The 19,678-nt window shown below is 44.0% G+C and overlaps 1 protein-coding gene across 4 annotated transcripts in view; it reads right to left on the bottom strand.

Moving 5' to 3' along the window:
* LOC309397768 (connector enhancer of kinase suppressor of ras 2-like) overlaps positions 1-19,678 on the bottom strand; it is a 341,564-nt gene that overhangs the window by 305,538 nt on the left and 16,348 nt on the right. The window contains exon 1 of one of the 4 annotated variants that reach the window (XM_081964089.1): positions 9,175-9,271. The exons of the other annotated variants lie outside the window; for them this stretch is intronic. Within the exon in view, the coding sequence (XP_081820215.1) occupies positions 9,175-9,241 (67 nt within the window). The 5' untranslated portion in view covers positions 9,242-9,271. Of the gene's footprint in view, positions 1-9,174; positions 9,272-19,678 lie in introns of those variants that run through there. 4 annotated transcript variants of the gene reach the window in all.

The following is a 19,678-nucleotide window of genomic DNA, read 5'->3' as shown; positions in this document are numbered from 1 at the left end:
ATGTTGTCCATGGGGTCGCAATAGGTTGGACACAACTTCGCAACCAGGCTTGAGGAAAGGGGGGTGCAGCCTGTACACTGTTCCAGGGCCCATGGAGTTCAAAGGGGGGCCATAAAGGAGAATTTTTTAATAAAACTTTTACAAAACCAAATTTTAAAAAAGAAAAAAAGAATATGGGATAGTATACTTCTATACTATACTTTGTGTGTGCAGCAAAACTGCCTTGCAGCCTTGTTTGACGTAACCTTTATTGATCTGAAACTCAGTGAAAAGTGATTTATGCAATTTATTGAAGTTTAATTTCACGACTCGTTTATTTAAGGGTGCAAGTTTAGTTTCATCTCATTTAGGAATATATTTTATATTTCATTTCGGTTTATGAATGGTTATGAAATGTCATCTCAAAAATCCAGAGCTCAACAATGCAAGGAAAAACAGAAACCTGTCCCCATGTGTAGGTGACATGGCCCATACTAGTCTTGTTCCAGCACTTAATAATCCTCCTGGTGGACCTGTTCACAACTAACAATGAACAACAACAAGCTCCATACTTATTATTGGTGACACTCACACTCTGGGGTTTTAGGCATGGTTCTTTCCTGAAACAAGTACCTCGTGCATGAAAAGCACATCTGAGTTATAGCTTTTCTTGTTCGGATGTGACTATTGAAAAGAAGGCCATTTTCATTACAGGCCGCCATGCCTTCTGAAATGGCAAACCACCTGATACTACAAAGCCAATGGGGCTGAGTGAAATAAGTAGTCCCTTCTTGCGCCTTTCCTCCCTACCGATTTGCATCCGTTTGGATCAAAGTTGCTTTTAAGATTCCTCGCAAAGGGGAAGAATGGGGCATCGTTGCATTTTTTCCCTTCCCGTTAGGAAAATTGTGTGGTGAAAGGTAAGATTCTCACGCATACCAATCAATGCACTAGCAGCCTTCCTCGTTTCTTACATTCTAGCGAGAATCATCACACTGGGAGGGATCTTAAGAGTCCATCTATTCCACCCCCCGCCCCCCCCACCCCGCTCAGATTCACTGGAGAAATGTTCCACATCCTTAGCAACTTTAAGGTATGTGGATTTCAACTCCTGGCAATGTCCCAAAGGTGTTTTTTTTTTTCAAGAGGCCATTGGAGTTTCTGGTTTTTCTTTGAAGATGTTTCGCTTCTCATCCAAGAAGCTTCTTCAGCTCCGACTGGATGGTGGGGAACGGAAGGATTCCATCCAGTCGGAGGTGAAGAAGGTTATATCTGGGGTGAACATCTTTAAGGGCATGTTCCCCATATGATGGATTGCGACAGTGAGCTGGTTGCGGAAGGCTGAGGATGATGCTCAATTTGCATTCTAAATCCTCAGTTTTAAAAATAATAATAATTCCCCCAGTGCCTGGATAAGATCATCATTTTCTATTTTTCTAAAATAAATGACACATTAGGATGGGAGCAGCACAGAATATTAATCAGCTCTGACGTTTGGGAGGACTACAGATGCTTCCGAGTCCACTCCAAAAAAAGGGGGGGGGGCTTTGGAGCATTTCCCAAGTGCAAATCCAGCACCTGGTCTGCCACATTTGAAAACGGCCATAGCGTCACCCAGGATTTGCAAGCCAGCTCTAGAGAGGCACTGCATTAGCCTGGGAAATGATTTGGCTGCTTTCAAGGGTTCAGGGGGTGACGTCAGCATTTGTCGTGGCCCGCCAGCAGCTTGCGGAGCTGGCAGCAGTGTCGGGCAGTGAGGAAGTTGGGGAGTAACATGGGCCAGTCCTGGGGGAGGAGGAAAGCTCAGACGAGGGCTCTGCATCGGAGGCAGAGAGGGAGCTAAACAGCAGTGAGGCAGAAAAACAGCTGGAGCCTGTTCCCATGTGCACATGCGCAGAGCTGCCAAAAGACAAGGACAACTAAGAAAGCAGGGTCAACTTGGCAGTAAAGCCACACCTTGGAGGTGATTGGCCCCTCCCATAGGAAACAAAAGAGGAGCGAATGGGGAGGGGGCTTTTGCAGGAAGCAATTTGTTCCTTCGGTCATTTCAAGAGAGGAAAGTTCTGTTATCTGGCAGTTCGCCAAGCGAGATAAGGTTCGTGTGGATAAATATTCCTCTGAAAGACCGCTTACCAAGCCTTGCTGACTGTGAATGAAAGGAATTCACAGTCGTGTAAATAAAAGAGGTTTTGCTGGGGACCCAAACTCTGCTTCTTGCTTTCTAAGGAAGCCTGGGTCAAAACAGCATTGCCAGGCGCACTGAACCCCTTTTTTTCGAAGCCCCGCATGACTGGTTCAGTGTGAAAGTTGCCATCACGAAAGATCAAAATCACGGGTGGGGGAAGTCAGCCATGTAGATGCCGACAAATTGACATTCCAAGAGGCATTGCCTGTGGTGGAATGCCGTCTGGATTCCCAGGAGGGCGGGGCTGCATTCCATAGGGAAAGAAGGCAGCGAAGGATGAAAGGTTTGGTAGGAAGGAAGGTTAAAGCAGCCCCTCCCTAGTGATGCCTAGTGATGCCCAGAGTATGTTGGTAGTGATACAAATAGTTGCTTGAGTTGGGTGAGATTTCTATAGCTCCAAATATCTCCAAATTTGGCAACTCCAAACTGGCAGCTGTGGACTCCAGCTCCTAAAATTCCTCCCCCAGCCATCTGGGAGTTGAAGTCCACAAATTATACACAACCTGCCAAGTTTGGAGATCCCTAGTCTATAGATCATCATCATCATCATCATCATCATCATCATCATCATCATCATCATCATCATCATCATTTAACGACCCCATAATCCCTTGCGGGATTGAATCTGGGCAACTGAATGGAGCTAGCAGAGTGTTTTAATGGCCAGATGCCCTTCCTGTCGCCAATGCAGAGTTTTGTTCAGCAGATAAAATTCTCAGTGTGCCTACAGAGAAAAATAACTGCTTCTACCTAGAATCGAACTCACAGACTTCTGATTGTGAGGCGAGAGCTCCACCTCTAGGCCACTGCACTACACCTGTCCCTTAGACTGTAGATGAAATGCCATAAATGAAACAGCAGTCAGTCAGTTGCAGCAGTTCATTTAGTGACCTTTCAAAGTTACGACGGCACTGAAAAAAGTGACTTATGACCGTTTTTCACACTTATGACCCATTGAGCATCCCCAGGGTCACATGATAAAAATTCAGATGCTTGGCAACTGGTGTTTATGACGATTGCGGTATCCCGGGTTTATTTAATCTGCTTTTGCAACCTTCTCACAAACAAAGACAATGGGGAATCCAGATTCCATTTAACAAACAGAAAAGTTTGGTAGGAACTTAGGCAATGCCATGATTCACTTAACAACCGTGGCAAGAAAAGTCTTAAAATGGGGCAAAACTCACTTAGCAACTATTTCACTTAGCGACAGGAACTTTGGGCTCAGTGATGGTCGTACCTCAAGGACTGCCTGTACACAGAAGTAACTCCCATGTCTTTCTTGGTTCAAGGGGGAACAGACACTGCCTCGAACTTTCTGGTACCATTGAGAGTTGTAGTTTTCCTAATTTGTACTCTGCAAACTTTATTTATTTATATCTCCCCTTTACTTCCTTTATAAATAACTCAAGGGGATGAACATACCTAATGTGTTAATAAGAATGTTTCATTTCAATTAAATCTCCCCCTCCTCGCCTCACCTTGAATGACAAAATAAAGGGGAATTCATCAGAATTCTGTGCCTTAAATGAGACTGTAATGGATCAAAATGAGGGTGATTTTGATCCATTACACCAAAAACAGTCATCAGCCACAGCTTTCCCTTAATTCAGACAATAGAATAATAGAATAACAGAGTTGGAAGGGACCTTGGAGGTCTTCTAGTTCAACCCCCTGCTTAAGCAGGAAACCCTACACCACTTCAGACAAATGGTTATCCAACATCTCCTTAAAAACGTCCAGTGTAGGAGCATTCACAACTTCTGGAGGCAAGTTGTTTCATTGATTAATTGTTCTCACTGTCAGGAAATTTCTCCTAATTTCTCTCCTTGATTAGTTTCCACCCATTGCTTCTCATCCTGCCCTCAGGTGCCTTGGAGAATAGCTTGACTCCCTCTTCTTTGCGGCAACCCCTGAGATATTGGAACACTGTTATCATGTCTCCCCTAGTCCTTCTTTTCATTAAACTAGACATACCCAGTTCCTGCAACCGTTCTTCATATATTTTAGCCTCCAGTCCCCTAATCATTTTGGTTGCTCTTGTCTGCACTCTTTCTAGACAAGTGGACAAGCGTTATGGATGAGCGGTAACATCACGTTTTAAGCCCACGGTCTTTCTTTCTTCGCCTGTAGCAATCTGGTCAAAGCCTCCGTTCCAGCTCAAAAATGCTAATGGGAAAACCCCATTATTTTATTGTCAAAATAGCACAAAAACGGTTTTTTTAAAAACGAAGCCAGTCTGCTGGACTCTTTTCAAAAGCCCACTGCTGAAGGCACTCCTTCCTTCCTTGCACACCACACGCTCCCTTTTAAATTATGCAACAGTTTTTAAAAATTGACTCACAACGCCTTGAGGAATATCCCTTCTTTCTCATGACATAAGAAACGCAGGAGACAAAGAGGCCCAAGAATGACACCATATTTTGTGGAGAACCTCGGTGTGGGGTGGGCAGACTAAGATACAAAAAAACTGGGCTGCTGTTAATTTTCTACAAAGAGAGGAAAGCTGATGAATTGCACACATCCAAGCCTTTTCCCTTCCCTGCCACCATCTTACTGGAATTGTCCTCAGAGGCCGCTCTTAGAGGCCACGGGAGAACCTGTTCTGACCGAGGCTTCTCAAGAACATGAAACACACTCCTTGTCCCAACCAAAACCCCTTTTATTAATTGACTGTCAATTCTGCTCATTCACATCTAGTCTTTCAAGGGAGGATTTACAGTCACAGACCTTATCTGGCTTGGAAAGAGGACAGGCTGAGATCTGCAGAACTTGGCAAGGAGTCTCGGAGAATCACAAACCAATTAAGCAAACTAATTGTCTCCTGCAAACTCCCCTTTCGCTCCTCTTTTATTTCCTCTGAGAGGGGCCATTCATCATCCACCTGTGGCCTTACTCCCAAGTCGACCCCTGTTCTTTAGCTGTTTCCTTCGCCTGGCAGCTCTGCGCATGCGCACACTGGGAACAGGCTCCAGCTGTTCTTCTGCCTCACTGATGTCTGACTCTGAAGGCAGCTGATAACTGGCATACGGCTCTGGCCCCCTCTCTGCCTCCGACACAGAGCCCTCATCAGAGCCTTCCCCAGACTCCAGGACTGGCCCATGTTCCTCTCATACCTCTGGCCCATGTTCCTCCCATACCTCCTCATTGTCCGAATCTGCCACTAGTTCTCTGCTGGCCACTGGTGTGCCACAACCGTGGCAAGATTAAATGCATATAGTAAATGCTATTTTAAGTCTATTAATTCTAAAGTAAATATAGATCTCACAGTCGCTCTCACAGAGAGGGACTCCTCCGGGTGCCGTCCGCCAAACAATGTCAGCGGGCGACGCCCAGGAGTAGGGCCTTCTCTGTGATGGGCCCGACCCTCTGGAACGACCTCCCCCCTGACATTAGAATCATTACTGACCTCCGCTCCTTCCATAAGGAACTCAAGACCCACCTGTTCCAATTAGCTGGCCTGGCCCAATCACAATCATGATCTAATCCCTTGACTTTCCTGGCCGGTTATTTTAAATTTTGGGGTATTTTAATTTGGTTTTAATCATTAATTAATCTTTGCACTATTGTACAGACTTGTGTTTAATTTGTTTTTATGGGGTTTTGTAATTATTGTATATAATGTTTTTTATAATGTTTTTTATTCTGTCTGTACACCGCCCTGAGTCCCCTTGGGGAGAGGGAGTGGTTGACAAATCCAATAAATAAAATAATAATAATAATAATAATAATAATAATAATAATAATAATAATAATAATAATAATAATAATAATAATGTAGTCCTCGACCTATGACCACAATTGAGCTGAGCATTTCTGTTGCTAAGCGAGACGGTCATCAAGTGAGCTTTGCCCCATTGTACGACCTTTCTGGCCATGCGTCAAGTGACTCACTGCAGATGCTAAATAAACTCTTGTCCAATCTCTACATCAGAGGTGGGATTCCCTTCCCTACTGGTTTGCAAATGTGCGCATGTGTGTGCACTCGCTTCACTTGCACGTGCCTTGTCTGCACATGCACACCAGCAGGGGTGGGTTCTGGCAGCCGCTACTGCCAGTTCCCTCATGGTTGTGCACGCTTGATGAGCAGTGCATGCGCAGTACTATAAAAATCTTCTGCGCATGCGCAAAACCCCAAAACAGGATGGCGGCGCTGGGAGAACTGGTTTGGGGGCGTGGCAGGCCTGGGTCGCTGCCGGTTCCAGTGACCCAGGCCACCAAACCACTACTGGTTTGCCCGAATCGGAGATAAGTGGCTGAATGCCCCTTCTGCTCTACATGCCCCTTTCTCCTGGCCCCACAAACCTTACGCTAGAAGTCCAAGGTCTCCCATTCCAGAGTCTGGGATCCTTGCTTTAAAGAAAATTTCCCATGCTTAGTGTATAACGTGCAGGAATTCAGCAGAGCCTCCCTTCAGGACCAGAACTGAAAACAATTCAACAGCCGCTTGACCTGACACACTGGCAAATATTTAGTACGCAGAAATTAAAGTTTTACGTCTATTAGCTAACCACGCTCAACCTGTTAAGGGATAAAATAACGGAACTGTCTGTTTTCTCTCAGTAGTGATTTTCCAATGCCCAGGAATGAATCAGGGAAAACCAAGAGGCAAACGTTTAGTCATGATTCGGGCATAAATAATATTTCTTATTTTAAAAAATCAGGTGCCGTGGGAACCTGGGGGTCGGGGTGGGGACGACACATTCTGATTCCATCATCTGTGCTATGAAAAGACCGCATTTCGATTTCCCCCAAAGTTAGTTTTGGAGACATTATCAAGACTTTGTCAGTTGAGGACGACCGTCCGATGGAATTGAGTTATGTATTTGCTCAGAACTGTCGCGTATCTCTTGATCTGTTCAAGTTCGCTCCCAAGTAAATCTACCAATGTGGTCTGGAATTGTATTTCCAGGATTCTCTTTGTGTCTTGTTCTCTCATGCAGCAAATGACTGTCAGATGTTTTCGAGCTGACCTAGTTTGCAATCATGACACCCTCCCTTATCCTGCCCTGCCCACCAAATTAAAGTTTGAAACAAATTTCATGAAGCGTTTTTTTGTTTTTTGTTTACATATGGAATCCAAAGGGAACGCATACACATCAAAACTATGTGTTTGGGATGGATGTTGGAGATAGCAACCGCCTTATTTTGCCCAGAAAATACACTTAATAGAAATTCTGTATGCAGCAGGGAGGGGAAGGTAGAAGAGGGTAGATTTTTTGAACACTCGTGGTACTATGCCTTCTTTTATATCAATGACATGCTACAAAAGCTCTAAGGAGACTGGGAACCAAATATCACAATTTGTGCAATCGCAGAATATTTTGGACATCAGTATCCTAAACGCAAAACACAGCAGATGGCGACACTTGGTTAACCTGGCCAATCTCCCAAAAGCTAAGCAGGTTGTATCTGATTAGTAACCTGGGTAGAAGACCCACCAGACAACCCAAAAGCTCAGAAAATAATAATAATAATAATAATAATAATAATAATAATAATAATAATAATAATAATAATAATAATAATAATAATAATGCCAGAAAGCAAATCGCTTCCCGATTGCTCTCCTCAAATTAATGCAGCCAAAGGGTCATGAAGTCACCAGGGCTTGATCTGGACTTAGAGGAGACTTTTCACCTTTCTCTTCAGAGAAGACGACTGCACCGTCTTTCCTTCTCGTTTATTTTGTATGCCAACAGAATATAACCAGCCTTCAGGGTTATATTGAATAAAGCGACACTTTTAAAGAAAACGGAAGGCCTTTTAAGTATAATAGCCTAGGAAACAAAAGTATGGGCCACATGGACTAATAAGCACGGCACACCCCAAACTCAAGCAGTGCGATTTCACACAGCCCATCGAGACGTATAATTTACCGTGGCGAGCGCATTAAAGGAAAAAGTCAGATGAAAAAAAAATATTAAAAATGCAGGGAGTTGCATGCTTGGAACGGGCACGTTTTAAACTATACAAAAGTCTTCCTTTCTCCCACCTCTTTGCTGTTGGACGTGGAGAAAGAGATGCCAACTATGTGCTTGCCAGCAACAAGCAAACTCTCCATGCCTCTGGGTCAAAATTACACCTGTTGGGAGAGCAACGAGGGAAGCGTGGGGAGGGGAGGGAAACCACACTGCCTCAACACTGTCTGTCAGCAACAGCACACAATGTCTGGGACTGATGGGTGTGTGTGTGAAATGTGGGGAGACTCCATCAACCCTACTGACAACTTGCCCTGAAGAGTTCCCTTCGCAACCTTGCACCCTTCTCCTGCCTCCATCACTCACGCTCTCAATATAGGGCCATGGCTGAACTGTCCATGGTGCTGATTGCTCATCACCTAGGAGGTTTGGTCTCCAAGAACGAAGCTTGCAGAGTGGCTGGGTAGAAAAGCCAGGCTGCCAGCCAACGTGCCAGGGATTTAGGAAAACGAGGGTGCCCATCCTTCCAATCACATTAAAATAATATTTTTTTAAAAAAAAATCCTCCCAAACTAGATACAGCAGCTGCAGCCTTAAAGGGCTAGCTGCATCATGTCCCCCTGTTTGTGATGATAGCAAAAGGCTAATCAGGACATTGAAAATAGAAAGGCATCCCTGGAGAGGGGAGAGGAGGACCACCTGCACGGCAGCTCATTACACCAAGCAATAGCTAAAGGGGAGGAGGAAGTTGCCTCTGAAAGCTCCCCAGTATCTCCCACAGTTCTGTGTCCACGCTCCCATTACTTCCCAGTCAAGAGGCACTTCCAGATTGAAGAGCCTTTTCACTGAGCCGGGTCTCCCAGCCAGCTCATCCGTGTGAGACAGCACATGAGCCCTCCCCCCCTCCGCTCCCCCCAGCTCTTCTCCCAAAAGCAGAGAAACTCTGCATGCAATCGACACACACCCAAAAAGACCCAGAGACGATGGGGAGCGGGGGGGGGCAGGACAATGCCCCCCGGTTCCAAGTGCCCAGGTTAGCCAGGGAGACGGAATCGGTAAGGAAGGTTGCATGAGAGAAAAGAGCCTTACCTTTCATCCAGTCCACTACCTGCTTCGGCGTCCACTTGCTAATAGGTTCCATAACAAGGGCCATCATCAGACGGTGTCATTCACACCAGGAGGAGGGGGAAACTGATGGTGGGGGTGTGGGGGGGGTGGTGGAAGAGAGAAGTGGGGAGCGAGAAAGAAAGAGGGAAAAAAGAGGGAGAGAAATGGTGGGTGGGTGAGTGAATGAGTGGGTGGGTGGGTGAGCGAGAGGTGAAGAAAATGTCCAAATATCTCAGAGCATGGCTGGAGAAGACAGCGTGAGGATTTCACAATGCAGTCCGAGGATGAGTTGATGCTTTGTCCCTCCAGGTTCTTCCTGCACTGATTCAGTAATGTATAAAATTATTCTGCCTGATCAGTTCTAGCACCTCCCCTGCCGCACACAGCCAGCAGCCCTCTGGAGCTCACTGAATCAGGAAATGGTGCAGTATGTCTCTACTTACTTACGTTCCCCCCCCCTCCACCAAAAAAAAAGGCAGTCCCTCTACACCCAATGATCTACTTATTACGGCTGGCACAAATATGAAATTACAGGGCACCCTCCTGCCAACGAGACTCTCTTCCCCTTTCTGTGTCAAGCCTGAAGATCTGGGTTCTTTTTCTTTTTTCTTTTCTTTTTTTTAAGAAAAAGCAACACCAACCAGCCAACCAACCCACAAATATGATGGTTGTTATTATTATTTGCTTAGATCATGGGTTGAGAGGGAAGGTAGGAGGTAGGTGGAAGACGGGGATGGGGGAACGAGAGAGCGAGAGAGAGAATATAAATAGAATGAAATTGCTAACTGGAACTTGATAGCAGATTGTCTCTCAGTTCAGCAGCAGCAAAAAAAAAGAGAGAGAGAACCGCTGAATGTCACGGATGGATTCAAAGAAAGCATGCTAGCGTTTGGCAGCTGGGGAGAGAGAGAGAGAGAGAGAGAGAGAGGGAAAGAGAGAGAGAGAGAGAGATGTGGAGTGTTTTCCTATTCCCAATCATGCAGCATGTCCCTGGAATCTCTAATTGTGGAAGTCAGAGAGTCACATGCCGACGGCTAAGACTCCCACATGTCTCTCCTTCCCCAGGATCAGACCCCGTCCTCCTCAGTGGGGATCCTCAGAATGGAAGACGTCAGCCCTCGCTCCCTTCCCCTAGCATTGGCTACAAATTGTCATGGAATCAACCCAGAGGCACCCCGTGATTCCAACACCATGCAGCTGTTTTCCTTCCTTTTGAGATTTGTTGGGTTCCCCATGCTGTCAAATGGGGCTCAAGTGAAACTTTGGGAAAAGGGAGAGAGAATGCTAAAGAGTGGTTGGAGGGCTTGGGTCATGGCTTCAGGAGGTGTGTACCTGCTGCTGCCTTATGGAAATCCTCCATATTTCACCGAACAGATGTTTTCCATCATGAGCGTAAGCAAGTACGTGGCCTGAGATGATCTGCTTTTCATTGTCCAAGCTCTGTGGTCACAAGATAACTCCCCTCCCAGGAGCCACACGGTCGTTTCTACTTATGGAAGAGCTATTTCTGGCAGGGAATTTTGCCTTCCCTGTCTTTCCCTAGGGACACAGTGGCTCAGTGGGTAAGACCGTTGAGCTTGTCGATCAGAGAGGTCGGCAGTTCAGCGGTTCGAATCCCTAGCGCTGTGTAATGGAGTGAACTCCCATTACTTATTCCAGCTTCTGTCAACCTAGCAGTTCGAAAGCATGTAAATAATCTCGTAAATAATCAAAGGTGGCAAACATATCTAATACTCCCTCCTCCTCCTATTTTCCCCAGAACAAGATTCCTGTGAGGTGAGTTGGGCTGAGAGAGAGTAACTGCTCCAAGGTTCCCCAACTAGTTTTCTATGTCTAAGCCAAGACTAGAACTCATGATCTCTTGGTTCCTAGCCTGGTGCTTTTAACCATTAGACCAAACTGCTTCTCGCCATCCATCTGGGGAGATTCTGGGACTTGAAGCTCATTTATCTTAACATTTCTGAGGTTAAGAAACACCATCTATTTCTTGACATCTGGACAAATATCAAATTTCCAGTTCGAATCCCTAGCGCTGCATAACACAGTGAGCTCCTGTTACTTGCCCCAGCTTCTGCCAACCTAGCAGTTCGAAAGCGTGTAGAAATGCAAGTAGAAAAATAGGAACCACATTTGGTGGGAAGGTAACAGCAATCCAAGCACCTTCGGCATTTAGACATGCCAGCCACATGACCACAGAGAGGTCTTCGGACAGCACTGGCTCTTCGGCTTTGAAACAGAGATGAGCACCGCCCCCTAGAGTCAGGAACGACTTGCACATATGTGCGGGGGAACCTTTACCTTATGCATAATTTTGTATTTAGTTAGTTAGTTAGTTAGTTAGTTAGTTAGTTAGTTAGTTAGTCATGTTTATGCAGTATATAGGACCCTCTGAGAATTTTATGTAGTGAAATTTCATTTTAGTGTATGTGATAAAATTATTTTAAGTCTAAGACTGAGACCTCATACAGACAGGCCACGACTTTCAAAGGTTTGTTTAGTGACCCTCTGAAGTTACAATGGCACTGAAAAAAGTGACTTACGACTGTTTTTCACATGACTGTTGCAGACTCCCTTTGGTCACATAGCCAATATTCAGATGCTTGGCAACTGACTCATATTGATCATGTTCACAAGGTCCCAGGCTCATGGGATCCCCTTCTGTGATCTTCTGACCAACCAAATGCACTTAACAACCTTAATAGCAATGACAATAGCCCTTAGACTTATATACCGCTTCGCAGTGCTTTACAACCCTCTCTAAGCTGTTACAAAGTCAGCCTATGCCCCCCCGCACCCTCCCCAACAATCTGGGTCCTCATTTTACCCACCTCAGAAGAATGGAAGGCTGAGTCAACCTTCAGCCTGTCAAGATTGAACTCCTGGCAGTGGGCAGAATTATCCTGCAATACTGCATTATAAACACTGGGAAGGAAGGAAGGAAGGAAGAAAGGAAGGAAGGAAGGAAGGGAGGGAGGGAGGGAGGGAGGGAGGGAGGGAGGGAAGGAAAGAAGGAAGGAAGGAAAGTAGCTGTAGCACTTAGGCTTATATGCGGCTTCATGCTTTCACAGCCCCCTCTAAGTGGTTTACGGAATCAGCCTCTTGCCCCCAACAATCTGGGTCCTCATTTTACCAACCTCGGAAAAATGGAAGGCTGAGTCAACCTTCAGCTTGTCAAGATTGAACTCCTGGCAGTGGGCAGAATTATCCTGCAATACTGCATTATAAACACTGGGAAGGAAGGAAGGAAGGAAGGAAGGAAGGAAGGAAGGAAGGGAGGGAGGGAGGGAGGGAGGGAGGGAGGGAGGGAGGGAGGGAGGGAGGGAGGGAAAGAAGGAAAGAAGGAAAGAAGGAAGGAAGGAAGGAAGGACGGAAGGAAGGAAGGAAGGAAGGAAGGAAAAATCACTTAACAGCTTTCTCACTTAGTAATATAAATTTTGGGTTCAGTTATAGCCATAAGTCAAGGACTACCTACCGTATATACGAAAGGGCTCTCACCCAAAATATTTTTGAACATCCTAATGGTCAGAAGGAAAGGTCATTTCCTTGCTGGGCTGAAAATCAATGAGTTTATTTATTTATCATCACAAAAATTCTTTCAGCCTTCCGTTTTTCTCCACACATCCCCAATTTAGTGGCCCATTCATGGACCAACATAAAGAAGAGTTATGTTTGCGTAATGCAAGAGGAAGAAGATAGAAGGGTTTCATTAAGGAACATTTCTCAGAGGTTAATTACCGTATTTTTTGGAGTATAAGATGCCCATTTTTCCCCCAAAAAAGAGGATTAAAATCTGGGTGCATCTTATAAACTAAATACAGCATTTTTGGTCTCCCAAAACCCCACCCCCCTTGCAAAAATGGCTGTGCATAGCCTTTAGGAGGCTTCCAGAGTGCTCCTGGTAGCTGGGGAAGACAAAATTATCAAAAAACATGGTATTTTTTGCTTGTTTTTGCCCCCTTCCCCTGCCCGCAAGAGCATTCTATAAGCCTCTTAAAAGATATGCATGCCCTTTTTTTTGGGTCCATTTTTGCAAAAAGAAAAGCAGTTTTTGGGAGGTCTGCAAAAACTTTTTTAAAAACATTTGCCTCTTCAAAATTTTGGTTCGTCTTATACTCCAAAAGTATGGTGTGTAAAACAACAACAACAACCCAGTCGTGGCCCACTCCAAAGCCAGAAAGTACAAACCATTAAAAAAAAAACATCAAATCATGTAAAAGGCGGTTAGAAGAAGAATCAGACTTAAACTGCAGTGAATGTAGAAGGAGGTGTCAATCTTATGTTGACAGAGCAATCAACTGTTTAAAGGTGCTTCATCCTAGCATGCAATAAAGATACTTATCTAACCTTACAGTGTTGAGTGTCTAGGAAGGCCAATTTCTCCTATTCACAAAGCAATTCCCTGTGCTCCAGATAAGGTGTCTACTGCCTTTACTATCTCTCAGCCTTCTTGATCGTTGGCCAAATTGCTGGAGGCTGATGAAGTTGAAATGCAAGACACCTAAGAACAATGATTCTCAACCTTTTTTTGGCCATGCCCCACCTAAGCATCTCTAAAATCCTGATGCCCTTCCTGTGACATATAATTCTTACTTTACTCAAAAAGTGAACTCTACTCACACGGAGGAAGCCTAAAAGGCCATTAACGTGGTTTAAACAAGGTTCAAATTGCCCCCATTAAAAATCAAATCGCCCCCCCCCCTGTGGGGCATGGCCCCCACATTGGGAACCACTGACCTAGAAGGTGTCAGGTTGATGGATGTTGAAACTTAAACCACCAACGGTTTATTACAGACTTGGACCAGAGACCAAAACAAAGAAAAACGCTCAGTAAGCATACAATTAAAAACTCTAATATAAAATAATAAATAACAGCTAAAATCTGTAATAAAATCCAGCCTGTCAATTATAGATGGTCTAACTAGACTACAATTGCAATCCATAAACTGTGCGGCCTGTTGTAGGTTCAACGCTAAAAGGGAAAGGACTAAGTAGTGTAAAGGGTTTGCCACATTTGTTATAGAACGTAACTATGGTGCAGAAGACACGTGTTTGCGACGAATCCCCAGTCATGCTGTGCAGAATCTGTCCACCTGCGCAGTAGTTATGGACTGTTCATCCTTAAGCATTCACTGAAGATAGGTGGTATCGGAATGGACAGGATACCTAGCAGTTATTGGCAGAATATGTTTTTTTCCTAGTCTCTGTTCTCCTAGTCATCTATATTGATGTCATCTATATAGGTACCGCCGTGCCTACCATCCCTGTCCTACGGCCCCATTTCTATGTATTCTTTTTATGTGTTTATGGCTATGTTTTGCTTATTTTTATCCATGTATCTGTGCCATTTTTTCTCTGTTCTCTGTTCTCCTAGTCTCTGTTCTCCTAATCATCTATATTGATGTCATCTATATAGGTACCGGCATGCCTACCGTCCCTGTCCTACTGCCCCATTTCTATGTATTCTTTTTATGTGTTTATGGCTATGTTTTGCTTATTTTTATCCATTTATCTGTGCCATTTTTTCACGTGTTTTTCCTACTTGTTTCCTTGTACTTGTTGACAAATTAAAATAAATAAATATTATATTTATATTAAGAGTTTTTAATTGCATATTTACGGAGTGCTTTTATTTGTTCTGGTCTCTGGTCTGAGACTGTAATAAACTGATTGATTGATTGATTGATTGATTGAAACAGGGGTGGATTCCGGCTTCTATTACTTCCGGTTCGCTCAGGGACGCATGCATTTGAGCTTGATGTACTTTATGTGCACATGCACAGTACTAAAAAAACCGCTTCTGTGCATGCGCAGAAGGAAAAAAACGAAGATGGCGGTGCCTATGCCGCCGCCGATAGAACCGGTTTGAGGGCATGGCTGGCCAAGTTACTACCTACTCGGCCGAATCAGGCCGAACTGGTAGGAATCCACCTCTGGATTGAACCACCAATGGAAGTGAATTCTGTAGGTTTTAGCTCGAGCGAATATTTAGGAAGGCTTTTGGACAGAAGCTGGAAAAACCTGAATGAAGTTAAGCTGAATGAATAGTTTCCGCACATTTGAGAGAGCCAAAATTTGCAGAATAAGAGTGACAGTAATGTCATCAACCTTTGAGTCCCAAAGTTTTGGATGCATGCATGCTGGATCATACTAAAAGGGAAAGGACAGGGTTGAAATGGATGGTAGTTCACCAGGAAATTTCAAGTCCATCGTCATCCCATGAATAAGGAAGCACTGATCCATATAAACAGATCTAGAGCAAAGTCGGTGTTGGATTTAACAATCCACTTTATGGGTTGTTGCTATGGACTTACAATAAGAGAAGTACCATATTTACCATTTTAAGTGCTTAAAGGAATGGCAGGCCATAAATAAATGAGTAAGTCAAGAGTAGTTCATGCAGAATGATAACACTCAGTAGTTCTTCCTCCTAAATATAGTTCCCATTAACAGGATCAATACCATGACATAAATTGGGTTACACTTATAGTTTAGTGACTGAGATTTAACAGATTTAACAAATTAACAGAGTTGGAAGGGACCTTGTATGTCATCTCATCCAACCCCCTGCCCAAGCAGGTGACCCTACACCATTTCTGACAGATGGCAGTCCAGTCTCTTCTTGAAAGCTTCCAGTGATGAAGCTCCCATAACTTCTGAAGGCAACTTCTGTTTCATTGGTTGATTGTTTGCAATGTCAGAAAATTTCTCTTTATTTCCAGGTTGACTCTCTGCTTGTTCAATTTCCATCCATTATTTCTTATCTGGCCTTCGGGTGCTTTGGAAAATAGCTTGACCCCCCCCTCCTCTCTGTAGCAGCCCCTCAGATATTGGAAGACTGCTATCATGTCTCCCTTGGTCCTTCTCTTCACTAGACTAGCCATGTCCAGTTCCCGCAACCATTCATCGTATGTTTTAGCCTCCAGTCCCCTCATCATCCTGGTTGCTCTTCTCTGCACTCTTTCTAGAGTCCTAACATCTTTTTTTTAGTGTGGTGACCCAAACTGGATGCAGTATTCTAGGTATGGGCTTAGTAATAAACTTTATAAAGTTTATTTGCATGTAGACAATTCCAAGACTCAATGCCCACTATCTCACTGTAGAAACCTTATGCGATACTGATAAATCACTGCTAGTTAGGAGAGAGTCACAGTAAGTTAGAATGAGGTTTGTTTTGCTTAGAATGTGCAAACCCAGATCTTGGCTGCTCAGCTTTTATTTATGACTTAGCATGATGTGAGGACCCAGACATACTGAAGAAATGTTTTATGTTTTCATCCCAGCTCCATTAGTGGATGTGATGTGCATTAATGAAAAACATGAAAGAGATGAGTTAATATGGGATGCATTATCCTACTGGCGCAGAGCAAAAACGCCTTCCCGTAAAAGGATTGTGCTAACCACATAAGTCTCTCTACTTGTCAAGATTTGCAAATCCTATACTAGACAGGTGCTCTTTAATAGCTCAAAAGAAACCAGCTATGTGTTTAGACTTGTTCTGACCTAGGCTTCCTGAGAAAGCATAAGTCTCAATCTTAGTTCCAAAAACCCTCTTTTCTTTAGATGGCTGTGAATTATGGCCATTCACAGCCCGTAATGATTCACAAACAGTCTGTGAAGATTACAACAGATGTCTGCTCGAGTTGCCACAGTCTTCCAGGGTAATGTTGATAAGCACCCGCCTTTACCTCCCTTGAAACGCCTTCACGAACCTCCTGTGATGCATTGCAGCCCACCCCCCAAGGGACAAGAGACCACAAGTTGATCATTGTTACAGTATAAGACATTTCTATTGCTTAAACCATTCATGAGAAGGAGAGAAAAGCCTGATGCATTTTATATATCCTGCTTAATTTGGCTACAGATATAAATCTATATATAGACACCCCCACACTTGAGGAATTGCCTTGTCAAGACTTGGAGAAAATAAATGTTTATGTTCAATGAAACAAAACTATAAAAACAAACAGTAGGAAAGGATCAACAAAAACTCCAAATGGAGAGGCGGCACAATTTTTTAAAACTGTGTGTGGGAGGAAAGGCCTTCAAAGGACCTAGAACGAGGTAAATCCCAAAAATATTCAATGCAACACTCAATTTGAATCTCACCAAATACATATACCCACAACCTCGCCGCTGAAAAGCCGGTTTAGATTCCAATGTTGTTTAATCAAATATCCAACTCAAAAGGGATCTTCGTGCATTAGATTGAGATCTAAGGACAGCCTAATCATGTGAGGATGTCTCGTGTCTCAAAATCAGACTGTGTGAGCAAGTCCAGGGCAAACCACAGTATCCACTCTCTTTAATAGTTTATAGCAGGGGTGTCCAAACTTGGCAACTTTAAGACTTGTGGACTTCAACTCCCAGAATTCCCCAGCCAGCAGAGCTGGCTGGGGAATTCTGGGAGTTGGAGTCCACAAGTCTTAAAGTTGCCAAGTTTGGACACCCCTGGTTTATATGATATATCATAGGCCTCCGGATGTCCCTTTTTCTAGCTTTTATTTTGGCCAGTGTCAAACTGAAATAAAACTGCCTCCCTCCTTTTCCAGTCTTCTCAGTGCAAAGATTTACTGCTCTTCTCCCAAGTCTCCTTCAGACCAAACAGGAGGCTTACATTTGATTTTCAGCCCCTTCTACTCTGGAGACTTGCTACAGTAAAATATAATTCAAGACCATTCTGGAGGAACTCTAAGTAGAAAGGATGATACATACAGAGAGACGAGAGAGAAGAGGGCGCCTAGCAAGAGCACTTAGACTTATATACCGCTTCATAGTACTTTACTATGTGGTTTCCAGAGTCAGCCTATTGCCCCTAATAATCTGGGTCCTCATTTTACCAATCTTGGAAGGTTGGAAGGCTGATTCAACCTTGAGCTGGTCAGGATTGAATTGCTGGCAGTGGGCAGAGTCATCCTACAAAATTGCATTCTAACCACTGGGAAGGAAGGGAGGGAGGGAGGGAGGGATGGAGGGAGGGAGAGAGGGAGAGAGGGAGATAGCAATAGCACTTAGACTTATATACCACTTCATAGTGCTTTACAGGCCTCTCTAAGTGGTTTACAGAGTCAGCCTTTTGCCCGCAACAATCTGGGTCCTCGTTTTACCAATCTCAGAAGGATGGAAGACTGAGTCAACCTTGAGCCAGTGAGAATCAAATTGCCAAACTGCTGGCAGCTGGCAGTCAGCAGAAGTAGCCTGCAGTACTGCATTCTTACCACTATGCCATCACGGCACACTGTCTGTATCGATATCTATGTCTATGTATGTCTATGTCTATATATACACACACACACACACACACAAACATACACATACACACACACAATGCTATCGTCTCTCTCTCTCTAAATAAACACACAAAGAGAATCTATGAAAAGTCAACCCTCATAAACTATTATACACATGACATTAAATGTTAAAGTTGGTTAAAATGTTCTCAAAAATTTCCTTACACATTTGATGCATGACCTTTGAACATTCTTCTCTCCTTCCCTCCCTCCCTCCCTCCTTCCCTTCCTTCCTCCCTCTCTCTCTCCCTCTCTCCCTTCCTCCCTCTCTCTCATTAGGTGTGTCTACATGTCTGTGTGTTTACTTTTCTTCCCAAAGCTGCAGCAAATATTAAATCAAATTCCAAGAACTAGGCTCCCTTCGTCCATAAAACTTCAAATCCTTCACGATATGATCACACAACAGCAGTGTTCCAATATCTAAAGGGCTGACACAAAGAACAGGAAGTCAACCTATTTGCCCAAACACCTGAAGGCAGGACAAGAAGCAATGACTGGAAACTAATCAAGGAGAAAACCAACCTAAAACTAAGGAAAAATTTCCTGATGGTTAGAACAATTAACCCATGGAACGGCTTGCCTCTGGACGTTGGAGGTTTTTAAGAAGAGTTTAGACAACCATTAGTCCAAAATGGTGTAGGGTTTCCTGCTTGAGCAGGGGGTTAGACTAGAAGATCTCCAAGGTCCCTTCCAACTCTGCTATTCTGTTACATACAGGATCTGTTCTGTTATAACATAAGAGAAGGTGTGTGTGTGTGTGTGTGTGTGTGTATACTGTGTATGTGTGTATATATACAGTATACATTTTGGGGAGATAGAGACTCCCCCCAAAAACCAAGACACAGAACAGGACAACGGCATCGCTCTCCTCCCTTACATCAAAGGCACCACAGATAAAATCAGCAAAATTCTCCACAAGCACAATATCAGGACAGCCTTCACCACTGACCAAAAAATAGCCAACATCTTAAGAAACCCCAAAGACAAAATCCAGCTAGAAAACCAAGGAGTCTACGAAATACCATGCAAAATCTGCCCTGCAACATACATAGGACAAACGAACAGGAGAATAAATGCATGCATCGCAGAACACATGAATGCAGTAAGAAAAAAAGAAAAAAACTTCCTCCCTTTTCCAGCACCTTAAAGCTACAGGACATGAAATTGATTTTGAAGGAACCAGTTTAATCTCCAAAACT

The sequence above is a fragment of the Natrix helvetica genome (assembly GCF_964273705.1).
Source record: "Natrix helvetica genome assembly, chromosome: 11".
Lineage (NCBI taxonomy): Eukaryota > Metazoa > Chordata > Lepidosauria > Squamata > Natricidae > Natrix > Natrix helvetica.
This window is presented reverse-complemented; position numbering and strand designations above follow the sequence as displayed.